Genomic DNA, 22,845 nt, shown 5'->3' on the forward strand with positions numbered 1-22,845 from the left:
AAATGATCCAGAGATGGTCCTGACTCTATAAGTGTTTTTATATAATGTTTTGGGGTTGGTCAGAAATCAAAGATTGCAACGTATCAACAGAACCTATACTTGCTACTGAGAATGTATACTTCAAAGGTACAAGGGCCTTACGAGTCAGATGACCGTAACCCTAACCCATTGGCCACTTTTATTCAAGATTCTGTACTGAAAATAGGGGAGTGGTACCTGAGAAAATGCAGTTATCTCCCATCTCTTTACAACATTAATTAATTTCATTATTTGATATTAATTGCTTCCTCGGAATACGTATCTAAAAGTAATGGATATGTATGTATTCTAAAATCGGTATATACTGTTTTACTATGATAGAAACATTTAGATCTAGTGACGTTCTTTTTAAATGCCTTAAGCGATACAGTTTGTTAAGGATATAAGCGACAGTTTCGTTTTCTAAACGAAAACAAAATGCCAAGAAGCAGATCTCGGTCCCCTAGGAGAGGTAAATATGGCTTATTAATCGTTATAATTGTAATATAAAGCAACATAACATATACGTTTATGTTCGAATATACGATAGAGCTAATATTGCACATTTGGGATACTTAAAACGAATAAAAAATGCCCCCACGGTTATTTGTGGACAGGAGTGATCTTATTAAATATGAATTTTACAACGTGGATCGTTATTATTATAAACTTTTAAAATTAATAATCTGATTTGCTATCACACGTTCTGTTCTCTTCTTACTCACCCTATTTAATGAAAAATCACACTCCTGTCCACAAATACCTGTGACAATTAATTAATATAAGTACCACAATTATTGAACGTCAGTCGTCCTCGTGCACAGGATTGGTTCAACGATATATCGATCAACATATGAAGAACAGTGCTAAAATTGTTTTATCCGTATCTGTCAAATTACTGTAATCAGGTATGAAGATTTCTGTTAATATTTGCTACATTGGGAATGAATTTTAACACGTGTGCATAGTGCACTGCATACTGCCAAACCACGCATTTTGATTTGTATATATCTAACAATATCTGGATTTGGGGCCATGCCAGATCATCAGAAAAAAAACAAATATGTGTATATGTACGCATATATAGCAATATGGCCAGATGAAACCTCAGGCTAATGCCAAGTTGGTACTGCCAAATTGAATGATTATATATCATGTATACATACTATTACATAATAATGCTGCATTTCATCAATTGAAAGGCCTTGGGGCCATAATAGCAGATGTAGAACCTGTTTAGATCAATTTTTCTTAGCCATAAACTCATTAAAATTAATCTATTATGTTCTGCAGACAAAATTCTCAAGGCACAGCAACATGCCTTCAACAGTACTCCTGAAATAGCAGATTGTCTCCCTTGATGTGCTGGCACATCTGACCTTGACTGTACATGTGCCAAGAGTAGCAATGACCTCACCTGAGTTGAAGCCCTCGTTTACCTATCAGTTATAAAAAAAAAATTTTTGCAGTTTTATAAACTTTTAAATACTGTAATTATCATATGAATACCTGAAAATTGATTAAAAAACCCGAGATTTTTTTTAAATGTAAGAGACTGGATACCGGAGGCACTGGGAGTCTGCCTTGTACTGGTGAAGAGTATGCTTATATGATATAAATAAACATTGGTAACCAGATTTAATCTGGGAATTAAACAGCCATTCAGCTCCCTTTGGGGTGTCTGAGTGATCTGTCAGAATGGGGGGTGGGGACAACTAAGCTGCTATATAATGACACTTGCTGACCTGTCATTATCCTTTAATCTCATTAGCAGAGATACTCTACCGTATGTATATAACACCCACTGAAATAAATTTGTATTGCATTCTGTGGAAATTGGCCGAAAGTACAGTAAACTTTCTAAATCTAAAGATTTCCAATGGGGAATGTCCCACACAGCAATCAAACGGCACTGGTCAACACAAACATGCTATCTACTTGTGTATTTGAATCTAGAATCATGTCTGAAAACAAAGGTGTTCTCACTTGTTGTCATACAGTCAGAATTCCGACCGCTATGAAAATACTACGGCCAAAAGACAAACTGCAGACCATACCTAGTACAGATGAGCTCAAACACACTAAGACAAGAAATCCAGATAGCTACATATTAATAAGTTGTACTCGTCTTTACTTATATTGAGAGACTACGAAAGGGACTTACCAAAAAATCTCACCAAAAAGTCTTACTTTGACAAGTTTATGTCTATAGTACTAGTGTCTCCCATGAGATTCCATCCAACCTCTGATTTGGTAGTGTGAGTCCTTCAATAAATAAAGAAATAAATAAAAAGATAAATTGCTGCATGACCATAGCCTGTGCCCACCCAATTTAATGAGCTTTGTATGTTGTTCGTTTTTCAGAAGATATATGATTATGAACATTATGACCTATTTATAATATATTAAGTATGATCATACCATGACCACCCATTTTATTAGTGACCTTAATTTTACTCATTTCCAGAAAGAAGACATTCAAGAGAAAGGAGGCGTAAGTAAAACAAACAAAGTCATGATCATTATTTGTTTAATTTATTTTATTTCATATTTATGTTTTTCAAACTTAATGTAGGTTTCACCATGATTTATTTTATTGTGCCCATATATACCTGATTTCTTATGTTAACCCCTTTTAAAGCAAACAAATATATACAATTTAGTGTATATATACATATATATATATATAAGGAAAAAAAATCTGTCCATGCAAAGGTTAACATATAAAAAAGTAACAAAAAACAAGACTTTGTCGCTTTGTCGTTATATCTGCCCTCTAACTTCTAAGGCTTCTTCAGGCAGACATAACATTGTTTATATTTGAATGTTGCTTGGAGATTTATGATGTCAGCAATTGTGATGACGTCATAAGCTTACAATAACATAACTTTATAAACATATATATACATAGAATACAGTGAAGAATTGAGTTTTCAGGGGTTACAGAGATATTTCATAAGTAATGCTTAATAGTATAATTCCCCAAGTTCCTTTGAAAGTGCCAATGTAACAGAGCACAATACATATTTTCCCAATGAACATTATATATATACTGATAACGTTTAAGTCTTCTCTAGCTTAGCAGTATATTACGGCTAGTATTTACCTGGGTTCTTTAAAATTGAATTTTTTTGATACTCATCGTAATTATTGGTAACCTTACTCGATGTATCCATGCTGTGAAGGCTTCCCATGTCGGCCAGTTAATAATTGTTTGTGTATACAAGACTACGTACTCACATGGACCCAGTAATTATCTGTTAGTTTGATTTGGCATTAATAATTTCACATCCAGACTGGTTTTTGATAGGTCTCATGCTAGCGAATTTTGGAAACAACATTGGTGAGAACTTGCTCATTTTTTTGGTGCGTAAATTACACTGGTATAGACTTTTTTCAGCAATTTTAAGGCTTTCTATAGGGTGCGTAAATTACAGATTTTTATGGTAAATAGCAATGCATTTTAATGAGTGTTAGTGTACTGCAACCTGATATTGATAAGATCTCAGACAAGTTTTCAATTGTAAGTTAAAGAGTTATGGCCCTTTGTAGTGTTGTTGTCGTTGGACCTTGTGAACACAACAACTTAACTAAACATGAACAGATTTTCATGAAAGTTGTTATGGAGCCTCATCTCAAAAAGATCTTGGACGTTTTTGCAGTGTTTGAATATTATTTCTGAACCATTGTAGGTCGTCACAAAAGTAGGTCAAGGTCCAGATCACCAAGACGCAGGTCAAGAGATCGATACAGGTCAAGATCACCTAGTAACAGGCACAGGTGGGTTGTGATTTCAAATAAAGAGGATGGATAAAACTGCAAAATTTTAGGATATATATTTAGGTTATAAAAATAATATAATTATTAGTACATTTGTATATTACAATATACTCATTTCATTATCAGCAGATTATTGTAGCCTTTGTAGGTGAGGTCAATTAGTTTATAAAGTACAATGTATCATCAATTTCATAAAAGAGTATTTAAGGAAGAGACGGCTACTCTGCTTATAATGGTAATGAATTCTGCTGTTTTATCTTAATTGGATTCCTTTATTTTTTTATATCAGTTTTACAGGCTTCAATTAATCAGTTATTATACATTGTATATGTAGATATTTTTTCCTGTTTCAGGGAAAGAAAAAGCAGGGATGCATCGGACAGACAAAAGGCTCCAGAACATGATCAGTATCATGTAAAACCGCCAGGTAGTATTACAGATAATTTTCGGTCATGGTTGAATTACTCCTTGAGGTTTTGAAGTTGGGTAGAAAGTGATAAAGTATTCCAGGAGCAGTACAACTTTATATCTTTTCACAAAATCCCAATAGCTATTTGATATCTGCAATGTTCTATTTATCAGATAGAAAAGGCCAGTTTGATATTCATAGCTCTTTTCTAAAATAGTACCATCATGTCAAATACTTGGTGATCTCCCTTTGGTGTTGGTAGAGATTGTTCAGTTCTATTGATAGTTATACACAGAAGGTATTTCTCATCGTTTACAAAAGCCTGGTTAATTTTTGTAGTTGCTGATTATCCTTCCGATCACGAAGTTTTTGAGATAGAAGACGATGATGATGATGAAGTTGTGGAAGAACCAGAAGAAGTGAAGTCCGAGGCGGCCATGATGAAAGCGATGGGTTTTGTTTCATTTGATACCACAAAGGTAAATATAGTACATGTATCATTGATATCGCCAGTATTGGTAAATCATTGATAGTAAGACCATGAATATCAATAATTTTACTGCTTCCCGACATTTATATTTCTCTTATATCTTTGAAATCCAGTCATTGGATATTCCATTCGCCCAGCAGGATGTGGAAGGATATAGGGATCATCTTCTGGATCATTTGGGTTTTCATGGTATTCTGGTTTCCTCCCACAGTAAAACATGTTGTGTACTACCATCCTGTTCAATGGATATAATTCTATAAATTGTTTTTATAAATGAAAAAATTGTCCGAACTCTATCACATATTCACACTGACCGATGCTTTCACATTTGATCAACATTTGTTTATTGTTTTATCTGCTATGCATTCTTGGCATATAATTTTCCCCGTTGGGGCTGCCCTGCAGGTAGGGCGTAAGAATTGTACCTGCTGCCCCCATTACAGAATCGTAAGAGGCGACTAAATTTGGGATCTTATCTTTTCTCTTCTTTCTGAACAACTTTCTTCTTCCTAATGTCTCCATTGACAATGCCTCACTTTTGGTCTTCAGTTGAGCGTTTGCCCCTGTGAGGAAGGCTTTAGGTTCTGTCCCCTGGCCGACACATACCAGAGTCATTAAAAATTGTAGTTGCTACTCCTGCTTAGCGCTCAGCATATTAGGAGTGGGACGACTGGTTCGCCCGTTGTCAGTATAATGTGACCGGGTGGGGTGTGATGCTGGGTGTCTTCGGCAGTATGCTTCAGTGAGGTAGCACTATAAATCGGCAAAAGTTCCGGCCTATCACAAGGAGACTTAACACGAACATCCTTTAATGACCTTAGCTGTTAATAGGACGTTAAACAAAATAAACCAAACCAAACCACACCCCCGATGTAATTCTTAGAATCGTCTTGTTTTTGTCAGCTATACCTAGGGAGGGTTTCTGACAACACTAATGTTTGTGATGTATAACAGGGATGATTTCAGACAAAAATTATTTTTGTCAATCATCTTTTCATGACAATAGGACTATAAATATGATTGACAAATCATGTTTGAATTACGGTTAAGGATTAAATATGACCTTCATTGGAAGTCGATAAATCAAGGTTTGCTAAACATGCATGTTAACTCATTTGAAATCTCAAGTGGAAGTGATGACTTGAGAATCAAGAGCAGATAACTGCAACAGAAACTATATAAGAACTTGTACATTAATATCATTATTGCTTTATTGGAGAAGTTCTGAAGACTTTAGTAAATATTTCTTTGCTGGTAAAATATGTAATATGTTAAAATAAATACCTAGTGTGCAAGTCCTTTTACTTAGGGTGGAACAATACATTATTCTGTTTTTGTAATTTTTATATTTGTAGGGTAAAAAGGTTGCAGGAAATGATATATACGTAGCAAACACAGCAAGAAAACGGCGATACAGGTTTGTCAAATCTTCTACCACTGTCAACAATTACCACATTTTCCTTCTTTATACCAAATGTTACTGAGGTTGAAAAATTTTTTTATCACCTTTAGAATCCCAGAGTTCAACCCTTGATATACATTTCCTTGTCGTAGGATGTACATGAACATATATTTAGTTTGAATTTCTTTTTTGATGCAATAAATGTTGAATGTCTTTGTTGTAAACAGAACATGTTGAATGTCTTTGTTGTAAACAGAACATGTTGAATTTCTTTGTTGTAGAGAATACATGTTGAATTTCTTTGTTGTAGAGAATACGTATTGAATGTCTTTGTTGTAGAGAATACATGTTGAATTTCTTTGTTGTAGAGAATACATGTTGAATTTCTTTGTTGTAGAGAATACATGTTGAATGTCTTTGTTGTATAGAATACATGTTGAATTTCTTTGTTGTAGAGAATACATGTTGAATTTCTTTGTTGTAGGCAATACATGAACAGAAGAGGAGGATTCAACAGACCTCTGGATTTTATTGCATGATGTTTACTGATGTGTTCAACTTGTATGTAACATTTTTCATCTGCGTGGAAGAATGGATGTAAGACGTAAAGCAGTGTGATTGAGATTATGATTCAACATTCTGGTGCGATATTGTTAAGCTTTGCAGCACAGGAGTATCATTATTCTACAGACACATGGATAACTGGAATTTTAGTTCACAAAAGTATGGATAATGTCTGTTTAACTGGAACTTCAGTAAATAAAAGCAAAGGTGGCATCTGTTTGATCAAAGATGTATTTAACTAAAACAATGATGGTATTTATTTAACAGGAATTTTGTAAGTCATATTACACACATTTTTTCCTGGTTGCAAGCAATCCTACTAAAACAGATATGAAAACAAACACTATCAAAATAGCTAGTGCAAATGAAATTGAATTTTATAATATATTTTGAAATATTGATTTGAACATTTTACAATATCTGTTTATTCCCAATATGATATTATACTTTGTATTCTGATCTGAAAGAAAAATGGTTGATTGGCTATTGTATTGAAATTTTCTGGGATCCTAATTTCATTTAGTATGTTTTAACCAAAATAAAATTTCAAAATTTTACAGTGTGGGTTATGTCTTTCATTTTGAGCTCACCTGTCTGATGAGCAAGTGAGCTTGTATCATGGTGTAGTGTCTGTAGTCTCTTGTTAGCTCACCGGCAAGTGAGCTTATATCGTGGTGCGCCGTCCGGCGTCAACTTTTTCATTTAAACAACTTCTTCTCAATAACCAAGAGGCAGAGGGACTTGATATTGGGCCTCTAGCATGCTGGGGTGAAGGGCTACCAAGTTTGTTAAAATAAATAACCTTGACCTTCATTCAAGGTCACATGGGTCAAATAGGCTATAATGTTCAAACGACTTCTTCTCAATAACCAAGAGGGAGAGGGACTTGATATTGGGCCTCTAGCATGCTGGGGTGAAGGGCTACCAAGTTTGTTAAAATAAATGACTGTGACCTTCATTCAAGGTCACATGGGTCAAATAGGCTATAATCTTCAGCCGACTTCTCCTTAATAACCAAGAGACCCAGGGACTTGATATTGGGCCTGTAGCATGCTTGGGTGAAGGGCTACCAAGTTTGTTCAAATGAATGACATTGACCTTCATTCAAGGTCACATGGGTCAAATAGGCTATTATCTTCAAACAACTTCTTCTCAATAATCAAGAAACCCAGGGACTTGATATTGGGCCTGTAGCATGCTGGGGTGAAGGGCTACCAAGTCTGTTCAAATGAATGACCTTGACCTTTATTCAAGGTCACATGGGTCAAATATGCTATAATCTTCAAACGACTTCTTCTCAATAACCAAGAGGCAGAGGGACTTGATATTGGGCCTGTAACATGCTGGGGTGAAGGGCTACCAAGTTTGTTAAACTAAATGACCTTGACCTTCATTCAAGGTCACATGGGTCAAATAGGCTATACTCTTCAAACGACTTCTCAATAACAAAGAGGCCCAGGGACTTGATATTGGGCCTGTAGCATGCTTGGGTGAAGGGCTACAAAGTTTGTTAAAATAAATGAACTTGACCTTCATTCAAGGTCACATGGGTCAAATAGGCTATAATCTTCAAACAACTTCTTCTCAATAACCAAGAGGCCCAGCGACTTGATATTGGGCCTATAGCATGCTGGGGTGAAGGGCTACCAAGTTTGTTAAATAAATGACCTTGACCTTCATTCAAGGTCACATGGGTCAAATAGGCTATAATCTTCAAACAACTTCTCAATAACCAAGAGGCCTAGGGACTTGATATTGGGCCTTTAGCATGCTTGGGTGAAGGGCTACCAAGTTTGTTCAAATGATTGACATTGACCTTCATTCAAGGTCACATGGGTCAAATAGGCTATTATCTTCAAAAAACTTCTTCTCAATAACCAAGAAGCCTAGGGACTTGATATTGGGCCTGTAGCATGCTTGGGTGAAGGGCTACCAAGTTTGTTAAAATAAATGACCTTGACCTTCATTCAAGGTCACATGGGTCAAATAGGTTATAATCATCTTCAAACGACTACTTTTCAATAACCAAGAGGCCCAGGGACTTGATATTGGGCCTTTAGCGTGCTGGGGTGAAGGGCTACAAAGTTTGATCAAATGAATGACCTTGACCTTCATTCAAGGTCACATGGGTCAAATATGCTATTATCTTCAAACAACTTCTCAAAAACAAAGAGACCCAGGTACATGATGTTGGGCCTGTCTGTAGCATGCTGGGGTGTAGGGCTACCAAGTTTGTTCAAATGAATGACATTGAACTACATTCAAGTTCACAGGGGTGAAATATTTTTAAATTTTGCAATAGCCAAGAGTCACCAAGACCTGATATTAGGCCAATAGTATGCTGGAATGAAGGAAGAGAAAATGTATTAACATGAATAAACCTAGCTTACTCTGATATTTAAATAAAGGGTTTATCAGCGTAGTATCTGTAGAAATGACCTCAATCAACTGCAAATTTGCTGAAGAGCCAGGTGAGCGATACAGGCCCATTGGGTCTCTTGTCTATCTAGCATCAATTTTAAGGTCACCTGATCCAAAGGACTGGAATAAGCTTAAGGCTGCGTGCATCGTCAGTGCATCAACATTTCCTGAGTGGATTTTAATGAAATTTGGTTTGGACCATTATTGGGAAAAGGAGATCTAACATTGTAAACGGAGGGTGTGACTCCGCAGTGCTTTAGGGATGGGGCCCAATAGGGGAAATTGAGGGAAATCCTTTTAATCCCTACTAGTCCCGAACAACTGAATAGATTTTGATAAAGATTTGGTCCGGTGCATTATTTGGCAAAGGAGATAAAACATTGTATAAACTGAGAGTGTGGCTCCCCAGGGGCTGGAGGGATGGGGCCCAATAGGGGAAATTGAAGGAAATCCTTTTAGTTTCTTCTAGTTCTGAAAGCCTGAATGGATTCTGATGAAATTTGGTCTGGATCATTATTTGGCAAAGGAGACGTAAACGTTGTATAAACAGAGGATGTTGTTCCTTTGGGACAAGAGTGGCTGGGCCCGATATAGGAAATAGAGGTATATCTTTAAAATCACAGTTTTCAGAAAGATCAAGAAGTTGTCTTTCCATTCATCGTACTTAAAAAGAACTAATGGTGATGTAGCAACTTGCAGAACTCTACCGCTGTATGCTTAAGAACGTTACTAACATGTAGCATATGTTTTCTGTGACATGAGTGTACGAAATATGGTTAATTGGATAATTTATTACTCGTCTCACAAAAACATTTTTTTTCAATTGGCTGATATCCACGGAAAAGTCTAAACTACATGTACGAGATTGATATATTGTGAGCCTCATATTGAAGGATTTGACTTTGCCGACCTGTTGTATTATTTTTCGATATAATACAATAGTTCAGTATCTATATACTTTTGCCAGCGGTGTTTAAGGGCCACAATGTTACTTTCATAGTACTCCTTTTCTTGGCTGTTCAGAAAATTATCCACTGCATTTATGACGCCATCATCGGACTGAAAGTGGGTGCCTGAAATAGCAGTTTTGGAAATACTGTACATATAGATGAAAGTCTGATGGAGGGCGATCAGGTGAATAAGGCGGATGCTCAATCAATTTAAAGCCACAATCGTGAATGAAATCCATGACAATAACTGTCTCAGAAGTGAAGCATAGTATGTGCCATTGATTGTTTGTCCCTTTTGGAGATAATCTATCAGCAGAATACCATCTGCATCCTAGAAAACCGAGGCCATAACCTTCCCAGCTGATGGAACAGTCTTTGCCTTCTTTGGCGGGCGAGGGCCAGGGTGCTTCCATTGTTTCGGTTGTTGTTTGGGGTTGCCTCTGGGGTAAAATGATGGACCCATGATTCATCCATAGTGACAAATCTCTGAAGAAAGTTGACAGGATCTTCCTCAAAAAGGTTAAGATTAGCACGCGATAATGTGCGCCTCATGTGCTTCTGATCAACTGTCAGAAGTCTTGGTACCCATCGGACCGAAAGCTATCTCACTGCAAGATCCTCGGTAAGAATGGAATGTACTCTTCCTGTGAACTGCTAACTCAACTGGTTACATATCTTTCTGTTACTCGTCTGTCAGTCATAACAATAGCATGAACTATATTGGCCATTATCTTTTCTGGGGTTGCAACACCGACAGGCCTTCCAGGACGGGGGTCATCCTCAAGGCTCTGTCGGCTGCGCTTAAATTCCACCACCGACCTATTCACTTTAGCATATGAAGGGGCATCTTTCCCTAGTGTTGCAACCATATCATTACTGATAACCTTAGGTGTTAAACCTTTTTATGCAAATATTGGATCACTGCTATTTCATCGATTTTGTCCATTTCGCAAAAGCCGCTTGTCTTGTTTATTTTAGAGTGCTACCTCGTCGATATAAACTAACCAAATGAGACCAGTCCATGGGTACACGGCCCTATATAGTCAGAGAATAGTAAGACTTAAAAAGAACATATATGAGTACCTCCTTCAATACTCGGCTCACAACATACCAACTATCCCTCTTAGCTACCTAGCCTAAGCGACTATCATTAATGTGTCCCAAATACTGTAAATCATCTATTTTCAGCGAGTTTTTAAAACCAAGCTGAAGTCATAATCAAGACGGAACCGAACAAATAAATGTTACCGGTCTGCTTTTAAAGATTAAAACAAAACACTCAAGAAGATGCATGAGATTTCTTATTCAGTCTCCAGCTTGAGTGACATTGCTGTTCATTCCCCTTGGGAGCTCGAAAGCATAGTTCACTGGCATTTCTGAAGGTCGTCCAAACATCAGTGCATAGAGGGTTGTCCGTCTGCTAGATGATGGTACAATTGCAAGCATTAACCAATGGGGATGGATGTTTATTCCAGTCGTACTTGATGTGACGTTTTCCTCAGAAGCCAAGCCTCTTCATCCTTAGTCTTCCCTGGCCAGAAAAAAGGAAATCGGCCCTGTATCAGGGAGATCGTACGATATCTATGCCACCCTCTATGAGATAGTCAAAACTCCTAAGCAACGCCTTCTGCGCTGGGCCTAAATCCTTCCTGGTGTTTTTTTTTTTTTTTTTTTTTTCTTTTTTTTTTTTTACTTTTCTCGCAATACTAATTAAAGGACGGATAACGTTGTACTGTACCTGGAACTCCCACCTGTCACGGGATAATCGTTGTTCTGTACCTGTCGCTCTCACCTGTCACGGGATAATCATTGTTCCATCCTTAAGCTTCATTATGCAGGTCATACACGGAGAATCTTGCTTCCTAAAGCTTGAATACTGGAACAGACGGTTCTTACTAATGTTTTGTAATGACTCTTTACCTGTATACTTTGGATTAAATGTTGTGTACATTGCTATTTCATAGATGATAATTTCATGAACCAATCCTCTTCCCATTCTCTTGATGTTACTGGAACGAGCATATAAGCATTGATGTCAATTTTTTTTAGCTTTATTAGGGCATGAAAAAAAATTGTTTGTAAACTGTATGAATCCGCATAGCCCATTTTTTTCAATTAAGCATTGATGTCATTTTTTTAGTTTCATCGGGGTATGAAACAAATTTTGTTTGCAAACTGTATGAATCCGCGCAGAAGTTTGCAAACAAATTTTGTTTCATACATCGATGAAACTAAAAAAATAATTGACATCAACGCTTATAATTAATTTTTGAAAATGATTTTCTAATTTAAAATATGTTTTATGTACAATTTTACTGGTTTTAAATGGGATTCTTTTTCTCAAATCAATACGCAACGTCAATTGTCGTATTGTGACGTCACATTTTTCGCGCCATTCTCGGAATTTCTTTCATTGAAGAATGAAAAGAATTTTTCGACCCATCACATTTGAGTATTTACCATGAAAACAAAGAAAAATTAATTATGTACAATTGAACTGATCTTATAAGGGATTCTTTTTCACAAATCAATACGCAATGTCAATGGCCGTATTATGACGTCACATATTTCGCGCCATTTTCGGATTTTTTTCATAGAGGTATGAAAAAATAAAAAGGGCCAAAGGCCATGAGAAACGTCATGGTCTGAGGTCATAAAATAAGAAATTTAAAATTGGACTTTATAGTCAGACAGCTACATTAGTATCAGATGAAATGTCATAATCTGTTTTTTCCTATTCTATATATATTCAAGAAAACATGTATAACACACTTCAGTATTGTTTTTTTCCTTGACCTTTTTCTTTAATGTTTGTGGAAGATTATTGTTATACTTCTGAATCAGTAAAGCTGCTTGTAAACTTTGAAAAAAAAAAAAACAGTTACAGTTTTAAAATTTATATAATGGTAATTAGGCCTAGCAAACACATGTTTTATGACCCCTAGTAACATCGAAAATGCAAATATTTTACCTCCGATAGAAAACTGCGGTCGCGCTCTCGGTCACGCTGTCCGACGAGACACGTGAAACATTAGACATAACCGCCAGTTTGACTTATAAGTGATGATCACGTGATTAGTCACGTGACAGCTGAAGTTAATTTATAGAATTGTAAACATTTGATTACGTAAACACGGTTGGTTTTAGGCTTAAATGAAATGTTCCTGCATATGAACTCAGGATGATAGATTCTCTGTGGACGCCTGTAAATTTCCACGACGATCAAACTGGATTTTTTACTTTCGTTTTCAAGGCAAGATTGAGACAGAACTACGTAATCCTACGCCAAAAAAATGCATATACTGATGAGGAAAATGTTTATATTTATAATCTAAAATAGTCTTGACCACCAAACATTCATATTTCATTCTAAATAATTGCAGTAAACACGGGAACCATCAGTTAAATCGTGTCAATAATTGCTGTTAAAATAGACACTATATTAGGCTGCGGATGTATATATGTATAATTTGTATTACAGAAAAGAGAAGTTGTTAGCCAGAAACAAAAGTGTCACTAACAAAATTTACCCACCACGACTATAACGGCAGGTGCCAAAGGCATCCTGCACGGTAAAAATGTCAACCAATCAGAAAGCCACATTCAGGGTACAAACGCTGGACAATTAATTATAATCTATTGAACTCAAGTAGTCTTTAGTAGTCTTTGCACTAAGGGCGTGATGCAAAAAATAAAATTCTTAGACGATGAAGAAGTAAAAAGGACATCACAGATAGTGTTAGTGGTTATGTGCTCTAGGGGTTTGCGCGAGATGTATTCGAGTGATGTGGTGACTCTTTTTTGACAGACACCATGTTCTCCATCCCTGATGGTGATTTTCTTCTATTACTGGCTGTTGGTACTTGTGTTGCTATTGCTCTCTTGCCTCTTTCATCCTGTCCTCCTAGAGATACGGGACCACGACATAAATGCTGAGGTGGTGTGGTGTTGGGGCCAGATCTCCTGGGAAAATCATCCTCTGATGGATGCCCTCATTTCCTAGTCTCCTGCTGTTGTTATTTTGCATGCATCCGCAGAAAAGAATAAGTGCCGATTTGGACCATTCTGCCGCCCTACACTGATAAGCATGATGTTTGTAGGAAGATCTTTATGGTCAGCTGCATATGCAATGTAGCATGTTGTACAAAACAGCAGATACCTAAAGGACCCGGTCATGCCTCCATGTGTAAATTTCGTTATGTTGTGAATGTTTCATTGAAATGTTCCTGTAAAGTGTTAACCTTCTTGTATATGTGAGACAGTCTTTTTTTGGAGGGTTATGGTCTATGATGTCCGTGTTGCTTTTCTTGTTGTCTTGTTGGGTTGTATTAGGTTGGTGAGTATGTTGCTCAAGGTGAGACATTACGGTGCCGTGGCTAATGTTTTCAAGTAGATTACAGGTGATAATAGGTAGCAGTGTACAGTAAAAATATTAATTAATTAAAATTTTAATACAGCTCTGACGGATAACTTATTTTTTTCTATATTTTTTTAGAGCTGTGAATACCATGGTAACAACTTGAAAATAGCTTAAAATATTATGATATTTGACCCAAAATAACAAAATTCTCTACATATTTTTTTTCTTTTCTGAAACCGATTTGAAATTAAATATCTCTATCCCAGACAGAATTAATCTTGTTTTGACATATGCTGTACATTAGTTTCCCCTCTATCTTACCTCGATTATGAGCCTCTGTTTTTCGCTGTGGGCACTTTCGGAAAATCCGGACATTTAAAATCCGGAACCAATTTATTTATTTTAGTTTTAACAAATGTGAAGCCTGTATGTACTTCTTCACAATGAATATATACCAATTATAGCGTACATTTATTTTTTTCATTTTTTATGCATATCATAATACAGGAGTTACATGCTTAACAAAAAAAATCGGCCAGGCTGTCCTGCTGTAGTGTGTTACCATAGTGAGTGAAACATGTCGGCAATTTTTAGCAGATCGTGCTTCACCCTTTGTTGAAGACTGGTATCACATGTGCTTCACGCTAGTCAAGCGGTACTGTACCTGTGGCAAGATATGTTTGAAAAAGAAACCATAGTGCGTGGGTAACTTCTGTTGCTGATTCTTCATAGCTCTAGCTTACACTGAATGGACCTGTATATTGTGTAGCAGCTTGGGTACACCCGACTCACTTATGATGGTACATAGCATTCATTGGAATGGAGATGGGCCTACCTCTGATAGTTCTTAAAGATTTTCTCTAAAGAAGACAGACTGAAATTACTTATTTATAATGTGTGCCTTGCTTTAAGTGTCCGAGTAGTAGACTAACACATCTGGTTGGATCCCTCATAGGCGGGATATTGTTAGTGTCCATATTTTTTACTTTTGATTCAGCTTCAAAACTTCTTTGGTTTTCCGGTAATCTGTGCAAAATTAAATCAAATCTTATTTAAAGTCGATGCATGGTAAAACAATAAAAAAAACATTAGCTCTGTTGAGCTATTAAAACCAACATATAAAAGACATGCAGAATAGCATAATGATTAAAACACGCTTGGTACTCGATAGATAGTACTATTCAGGGGTAATTCAGTGAGACTATTGTCTAATCTGTGTACCTATGTGTTTTGTTGGCATGTATTGCATTTGTATCTTTGGGCTACCAGCTGTTCATGTGTTTTAAATTATGTTAGTGTGGTTGTTGTTCTGAAGTATTTAGTAGGACATTCCAGATTTTTGGTGGTTCTGATCTAAAAGAGATTTTGCCAATTTTGTGGTTCCAACATGTGGTATATCCGGTGTGCTGTGGTACCTAAAGTGCATAACTTATCTGTAGTGTTGATCAGGTCGTGTAGGTATGTTTGTACTTATTTATTGGTGATTTTGAATACCTTTCGGGAAAAGACTTCAAATTCTCTTAATTTTGAGTGAAGGTACTGTTGATTTGGCACGTAAATGTCATATGTGTCCTCGTAGTTTCCGTAAACGAATTTTAGTGGCCTTCTCGGAGATTCTTTTTCGTTTTCCATTTAAGTGGACAGAAGTTGAAGTTGGGGATAGTAAATGAATGGTCGATGGTGAGTTAACCTTGATGTTTTTGTCGGTTGTTTTGTTTTAGGCTGTTGTTTTGTTTTGTTTTTTTGTTTTGCCAGATCTTAGAGACATGAGTATGGGAGTCTAAAGTTTAATTGAACATTTATTGTGATTTTACCTCTGGTTGTATTTGATTGTGTTGTTGCCTATTTCAAAGGTGAATTTTTCTTGTTGTGTTTTGCTAACAGTTGCATTTCCTTGGAATTTGACTTGAATGGCTTGTATGTGGTTGTTGGCGAACCAGCGTACACAAGTGAGTTGATGTCTGTTTGTAGTGATGTCCTACAGACCTTACGTAATGTGGCTCGGCGCAGAATCTGTATCAGTTATTCGTTTAATTTACTCATTGTATTCAACATTGCCATTATCAGCTTATCATTGACCGTACCAAGTGTTCTCTATGCTCACAAACTTTCAGTATTGTCATAGATTATTTCTACTCAACCTGTGATTAATTTTAACCCGTGATCTCCCCAATAATTTTCTGCTAGGATTCCTGTCTGAGTTTGGTTCGAGTGTATGCAGCTCGATTATTGACGAGGACAATGACTCTTCTTTTCAAACCTTATTAGGTGTGTTCGCAGACGTCCCATTCCACGATGACGTTCAAGACATGATGATGATGATGATGATGATGATTTTCTTTTAGTTTTAGAAGGAGATTGTGAGGCAAGATATCAAATACCATTGGCAGATTCATGGATATGCAGCCTATACAAACTTGTTTTGGGTGCCTTTTTCAAATTCTCAAGGATTCTCAATAATGCCGTCTGACACCCATACAGGTATCCAGCTTTGAATGCAGAGATCTCGAGTTGTAGTCTGACTAGAATGACCTGTCGTGTTGAACTTTGATTAGAATATTGATTACAGACGAGTCTATAGTCATTTAGAGGAAATAGCTGCTTTGTATATATACATGTACATGTGTAGCGGGGGATGTTTCTAATAAGTGTACATTTTGTGTTCTGTGTGTTAATGAAGTTCCTGTGCTAGTTAGGTAAGAGTGGCCGTTGTGTTTGTTTGTCCACGTGTACCTGTCGTGCATTGTGCATTGTGTCGATACCCTATGTGAGTGTACTGTGTTTGATTGGTCGGTCGTGTGTGCATTGTTACCGGGGTGTATATATACGGGTTCTGCGATCTTTTACGGCGGGCAGTTTGGAAGGATTGAATTCCTGATTCCGCCACACTTAGAAGTAGGTGTTACTAGCAGTAGCGGGGTGCATTAGGCGGGATGGGGGTTGAGATATAGCTGATAGAGGGTAGGGTATAGGATGCCATGTATGTTGTAAACGTTGGGCCCATTATGTGATTGTGTTGTGCACTTTGTGTGGAAATGTAATAAATATTGTTAACTGTTTAATTGTGTCGAGTCTCCTTCACCAACATTAACAAGCAAACCCAACGAACCTGGGTTGACGTGCGATTCAGGGTAGTGTGCCGGGTGCAGTTTGTACATAACAAACTGGGCCCGTCACGCTCCTGTTACAAAAGTGGTGCCGTATTGACCAGAGCTTGTTTTTTTGTTGGTGGGGAGAATTGATAAATTGTATCGTCTGTAAAACATGGCTAGTTTTCTCAGTGGGTTTATGGACAGATTTAGAGGTTCTGCTTAGACACGAGCGGACGTGTGCACGGGTATTGACAGCGACACTAGTGGGCCCGCTCCGACAGAGGATTAAGGGTCGGTACCGGTCATTTATCGGTTAGACAATGATGACATGTCTATAGAATCTTACGTTGATAATACCGGGGATGTAGAGCAGTTCGACTTACCTGAGTTTACAGAATCAGCCTCCATTACACAAATTAATCCAGGGAATATTAATGATAACACAATTCCAAAGGTACCCGTATATGACAGTAGTGAAATCACTAACGGGGATATCGAAATGCACGTGTTGAATTCGCATATCGAGCCAGTAATCAACATTAGTAATGAACCACGTAGTATTAGTCAACGTAGCGTTCACCATTGTACTGTCACAGCAAGCGACCGACCGGGTGCACGTGCTTGTTCTGGGGCACGAAAGGGTTTGTCGGAAGCGGAACATGAAAATGATAATGTGGCCCGACAGGGGAATTCGGATTCGGCACATATGGTCAATCTATCACCACACTTAGAGCAAACGGGTGAATGTCTAGAGTCTGTCCAGCCGGGTCATCTATATAACACTTTTGTAGAGAGAAGGGAGACTGGGGTTGGTAAAACGGTGTCATTTCAGGGGCTTCGAGAGAACTATCGGGGGCCAACTTCCTATGTCAAGTACACCTAGGTCACATAGGCAGTCTAGTTCAAAGTCATATATGGGACCCTCTTATGGTTATAGTCAGGCATGTACGTAGGCGAACAGGGATCCTACACAGGGTTATGGTGGGGCCAATACACCGTCGTACTCTTACTCACAGTCGGTTAAAAGGGAGCGAGATGCAGGTTCATACACCGAGAGTCCCCAGTCAGTTCACAGAGGGCAGAGTTCTAATATAGATAATCCATCTAACCGTAGATCGATGTGGAATTATCATGTAGAGTCCAATTCAAGTTACCTTACACCACCTGAGACTAGGAGTTGTAGTGAAATTCCCAAGGGAATAGAAGGGCCTAGAAGGAGGGAAAAGGAGCCCCAGCCCTTTAATGGTAGCAGTACAAATATCAAGGATTTTCTTATACATTTTGATCAAGTGTCAGAATGGAACAGATGGGACGAATTTGAGCGAACACAGCAATTAGCTATGTGTCTCAGGGGTCCTGCCCTTAAGGTTCTATCAGAGTTGTCAGAGTCACAACGTAGCAGTTTCAAGGAACTCAGGGACTGGTTGGTACGAAGATTTTCTCCTCCTGATAGGGAATACGCTTATAAGTGCGAGTTCCGTGGTAGAAAGAAGCAGGGGAATGAGACCCTAGTAGAATTTGGAGAAGCTCTTAGAGCTATGGCTAGTTTGGCTTTCCCTGATTTGTCAGTAAGAGAGAGAGATCAGAATTCTATTGAACAGTTTATTGAGGGTTTAAGTAGTTTTGAAACCCGCAAGCATGTTCAATTCAGTCGTCCAGCTAGTTTAGATGAGGCTATCACAAGGGGAATCGAGTTCGAGTCCTTCACTGCTAAACAAGTTGGGTCTTATCACAGAAAACCTCAAGCCTGGGAAGTCGAACAGGGGTCATCTTATGATAGACAGTTCAAACCCCGGGAGAGTGAACCCCTGCCTGAAGTTCATGCTATAAGCAATAAATCATCTTCGGTTCAAAGCTCCTCAAAGGGGATTGATGATGATTTCAAAGCTCTAATACTAGATCAGTTAGAAAAAATAGGGAAACAGGTCTCTAGACAATCATCACGCATGTCCCCTGGATTTAGAAATGTACCACTGTCTGAGAAGATCTGCTATGTGTGTGGGGAACTGGGACACTTATCCTATGATTGCAAGAAAAGGGCAGATAACCAACCGTAGTTAAACTAGAAGGGGCTGGGTTCGGGCCCAGAAGTTCAGCCCAAGTGGAAAGTGAGAAAGACAAAGAAGGGCCATTAGTAATGCTCAATTTGGTACAGCCAAGTCTATACATTGACGCTAGCATAGGTGGTAGGAGTATGAACATTTATTAGACTCAGGGTCGTCTGTCACTATAATTACAGAAAAGTGTATAAGGAGTTGGTAGGGACACCTCCGTTGAGAAGTTGTAATTTGCGACTGACAACGGCCTCTGGGAATAATCTCAAAGTTTTTGGGAAAACAGATTTGATCTTTAGGATAGGACAACGCAAGTTCCAACAGGAAACAGTTGTAGCTGGAATAGATGGCCAAGAGGGAATTGTTAGGATTGATTTTCTCACAGGCCACAATGGGGAACTGAACTTTGGGTCCAGGACATTGAAGTTGAGGGGGGCATAAGGTTAATATATCGTCTCGGGTCCACACGCAGTGTGCACGAATAAGGTGTAGCGAGACAGGGATGCATTTTCCTGGTTATATTTGGGGATGCATGGGAAGGACTGTAGGAATGGTGGAGCCTGATAGGTTCATCAGTAACCAGAATCTGTTGTTAGCCAAGAGTGTGATTGCTCCGAGGGTGGATGGGTCTGTAACTCTCTCAGTTCTTAATCTAACACCACGACCCATTAAGATCCTACAAAACACCTTTGTAGGAAGTGTAGAAAAAATAGAGACGGTGATAGGGCTAGAGGAAAATCAGATCAAAGTTGATACAGAGTTTCCCCCACATTTACAGCAGGTACTGGATAGGGTGTCGGATAAGTTGACATTTGGAGTGAGAGAGGAGGTGAGAACCTTGTTAAGAGACTACCAGGATGTTTTCATAGGGCCGGATGATAAGCTGGGTCAGACAAAGGTGAACATTATATTGACACCGGGGACTCTAAACCAGTAAAACTCCCTCTTAGGCGACTTTCACCCTCTCAAAAGGAGGTAGTAGAGGTTGAGTTAGAGAAAATGCTCGGAAGTGACATCATTGAGCCTAGCAGTAGTCCATGGGCAGCCACCGTTGAACTGGTTAAAAAGAAAGATGGCACGGTTAGATTTTGCATAGATTATCGTCGTTTAAACACAGTTACCAGGAAGGATGCTTATCCGTTACCGCTGATTGAAGATGCACTAGACGCTCTCTATGGGGCTAGATGGTTTCAGTACACTTGATTTAGCCAGTGGGTATTGGCAGTGCAGTATGAATGAGGCCGACAAACCAAAAACAGCATTCGCAACTTACAAGGGTCTATACCAGTTCAAAGTCATGCCTTTTGGCCTGTGTAACGCCTCTGCAACATTTTCGCGAATGATGCAGTTGGTTTTGGGGGGGTTTCAATGGACCAAATGCCTGTGCTACATAGATGATGTAATAGTGTTTGGTACTACTTTTCAGACTGCACTGTCAAACCTCAGAGAAATTTTTGAATGTTTGAGACATGCCAATCTTACTCTAAAACCAAAGAAATGTACCCTTTTTCAAACAGAGGTGGAATATTTAGGGCACGTGGTATCGGAAGCCGGTATCAGCTGCAACCCTGGAAAAATAAAGGCCGTCACAGAGTGGCCTCAGCCAATGAATGTTTCAGAGGTTAGAAGCTTTCTGGGTCTGGCTGGTTACTATCGTCGCTTTATTCCTCATTTTTCGACAGTTGTCTCCCCTTTGACCGCTCTGACTAGTAAATCAAAGGCTTTTCAGTGGAATAGTCAGTGTCAGCAGGCATTTGAGAATTTGAAAGAGTTACTGACTAGCGCTCCTATCTTAGCATATCCTAATACCTAGGGGGAGTTCATTTTGGACACGGACGCTAGTAACACTGGGTTGGGGGCAGTTGTGTCGCAGGTACAGGATGGGGAGGAGGTTGTGATAGCGTATGCTAGCAAAACCTTGAACAGGGCTCAGAGGAATTACTGTACTACCCACAAGGAGTTGTTATCAGTGGTCACTTTCCTACGTCATTTCAAACATTTCTTACTAGGGAAAAGGTTTTTGGTACGTACGGATCATGCAGCATTGATTTGGTTGAAAAAGTTCAAAGATCCGGAGGGTATGCTGGCACGCTGGATCAGTGTAGTCGATATGTATGATTGTGAGATAAGGCATAGGCAGGGGAGTCTACATCAGAACGCCGACAGTTTGTCGCGAAGGCCTAGTAGACCCTGTAAGAGAGAGGGGTGTCCTGACTGTGCAGATAGAGGTCAAGGTGATGAACAAGTGGTTCCGGGGTCAGACAAAGGTCATAGTAATGGAGATCAGGTTTCTAGGGTAAATAAGCTCCATGAAGATGGCTCGCCATCTGCCGGAGTGAATGTAGTAGGGGACTGTCAGGATGGAAATAGTAACTGGGTAGAGACTTGGGGTTTAGACAAGATTAGAGAATGGCAAGAACAGGACGAATACATATGTCAAGTTAGGAATCTTAAAGCTCACCTCTCTCAGGCACCAAATAGGAAAGGTATGAGTGCATATCCGTACGAGGTCAGGGTTTACTGCCAACTTTGGGACAGACTGGTCATTCGTGAAGGGGTGTTGTGCATACAGGATCACAATGAAACCAATCAAGTGATAAGAGGATAGTGGCCCCTGATAAGATCAGATGGGAAATTCTAATACAATTACATGATTCAAAGACTTCCGGTCACCTGGATAGGGACAGAACCACTGAATTAGTCAGGAAAAGGTTTCATTGGCCTGGCCTTTCCGAGGATGTTAGAAGGTGGTGTAGGTCTTGTAATCAGTGTGCTAAACGTAAACCAGGTCCAGGGTTGGGGCGGTCTCCATTAAGGCCTACCATAGCTCAAGTTGGTCAGCCCTTAGATCGTAAAGCAGTAGACATTTTAGGGGGTCTTCAGGAGACAGAGAACAGGAATGTTTGCATCATTGTGATCAGTGATCATTTCACAAAATGGACAGAGGCGTATGCGGTTAAAGATCATACTGCACTCACTGTCGCCGATAAACTGTGTACAGAGTTCTTTGGGAGATTTGGGGTTCCAAAACAATTACACTCGGATAGGGGGAGAGAGTTTGAGAGTGAACTGTTTAGGTTAGTTTGTGAAAAGCTTGGAGTGGAAAAAACTAGAACAACATCTTATCGTCCACAATCTGATGGACTTGTGGAAAGGCTGAATAGAACCCTGCTGCAGATGCTGTCCATGTATGTTAATGACCATCTCAATGACTGGGACGATCAACTCCCCTATGTGCTCACTGCTTATAGATCCACTCCACATGTTAGTACTGGGTGTAGTCCCAATCTGTTAATGTTGGGCAG

General features: G+C 38.7%; 1 protein-coding gene across 1 annotated transcript; it reads left to right on the forward strand.

The window, feature by feature from the left end:
* The first annotated feature begins 384 nt into the window (after nucleotides 1-384).
* Nucleotides 385-7,220, forward strand: LOC117339696 (U4/U6.U5 small nuclear ribonucleoprotein 27 kDa protein-like). Its single transcript, XM_033901413.1, has 7 exons — nucleotides 385-490; nucleotides 2,486-2,512; nucleotides 3,711-3,798; nucleotides 4,152-4,225; nucleotides 4,547-4,686; nucleotides 6,053-6,114; nucleotides 6,584-7,220. The coding sequence occupies exons 1-7, from the start codon at nucleotides 457-459 to the stop codon at nucleotides 6,636-6,638; spliced, it is 480 nt and encodes a 159-aa protein (XP_033757304.1). The 5' UTR covers nucleotides 385-456; the 3' UTR covers nucleotides 6,639-7,220.
* Nucleotides 7,221-22,845: the final 15,625 nt, after the last annotated feature.

Source organism: Pecten maximus, chromosome 12 (assembly GCF_902652985.1).
Source record: "Pecten maximus chromosome 12, xPecMax1.1, whole genome shotgun sequence".
Taxonomy (NCBI): Eukaryota; Metazoa; Mollusca; class Bivalvia; order Pectinida; family Pectinidae; genus Pecten; species Pecten maximus.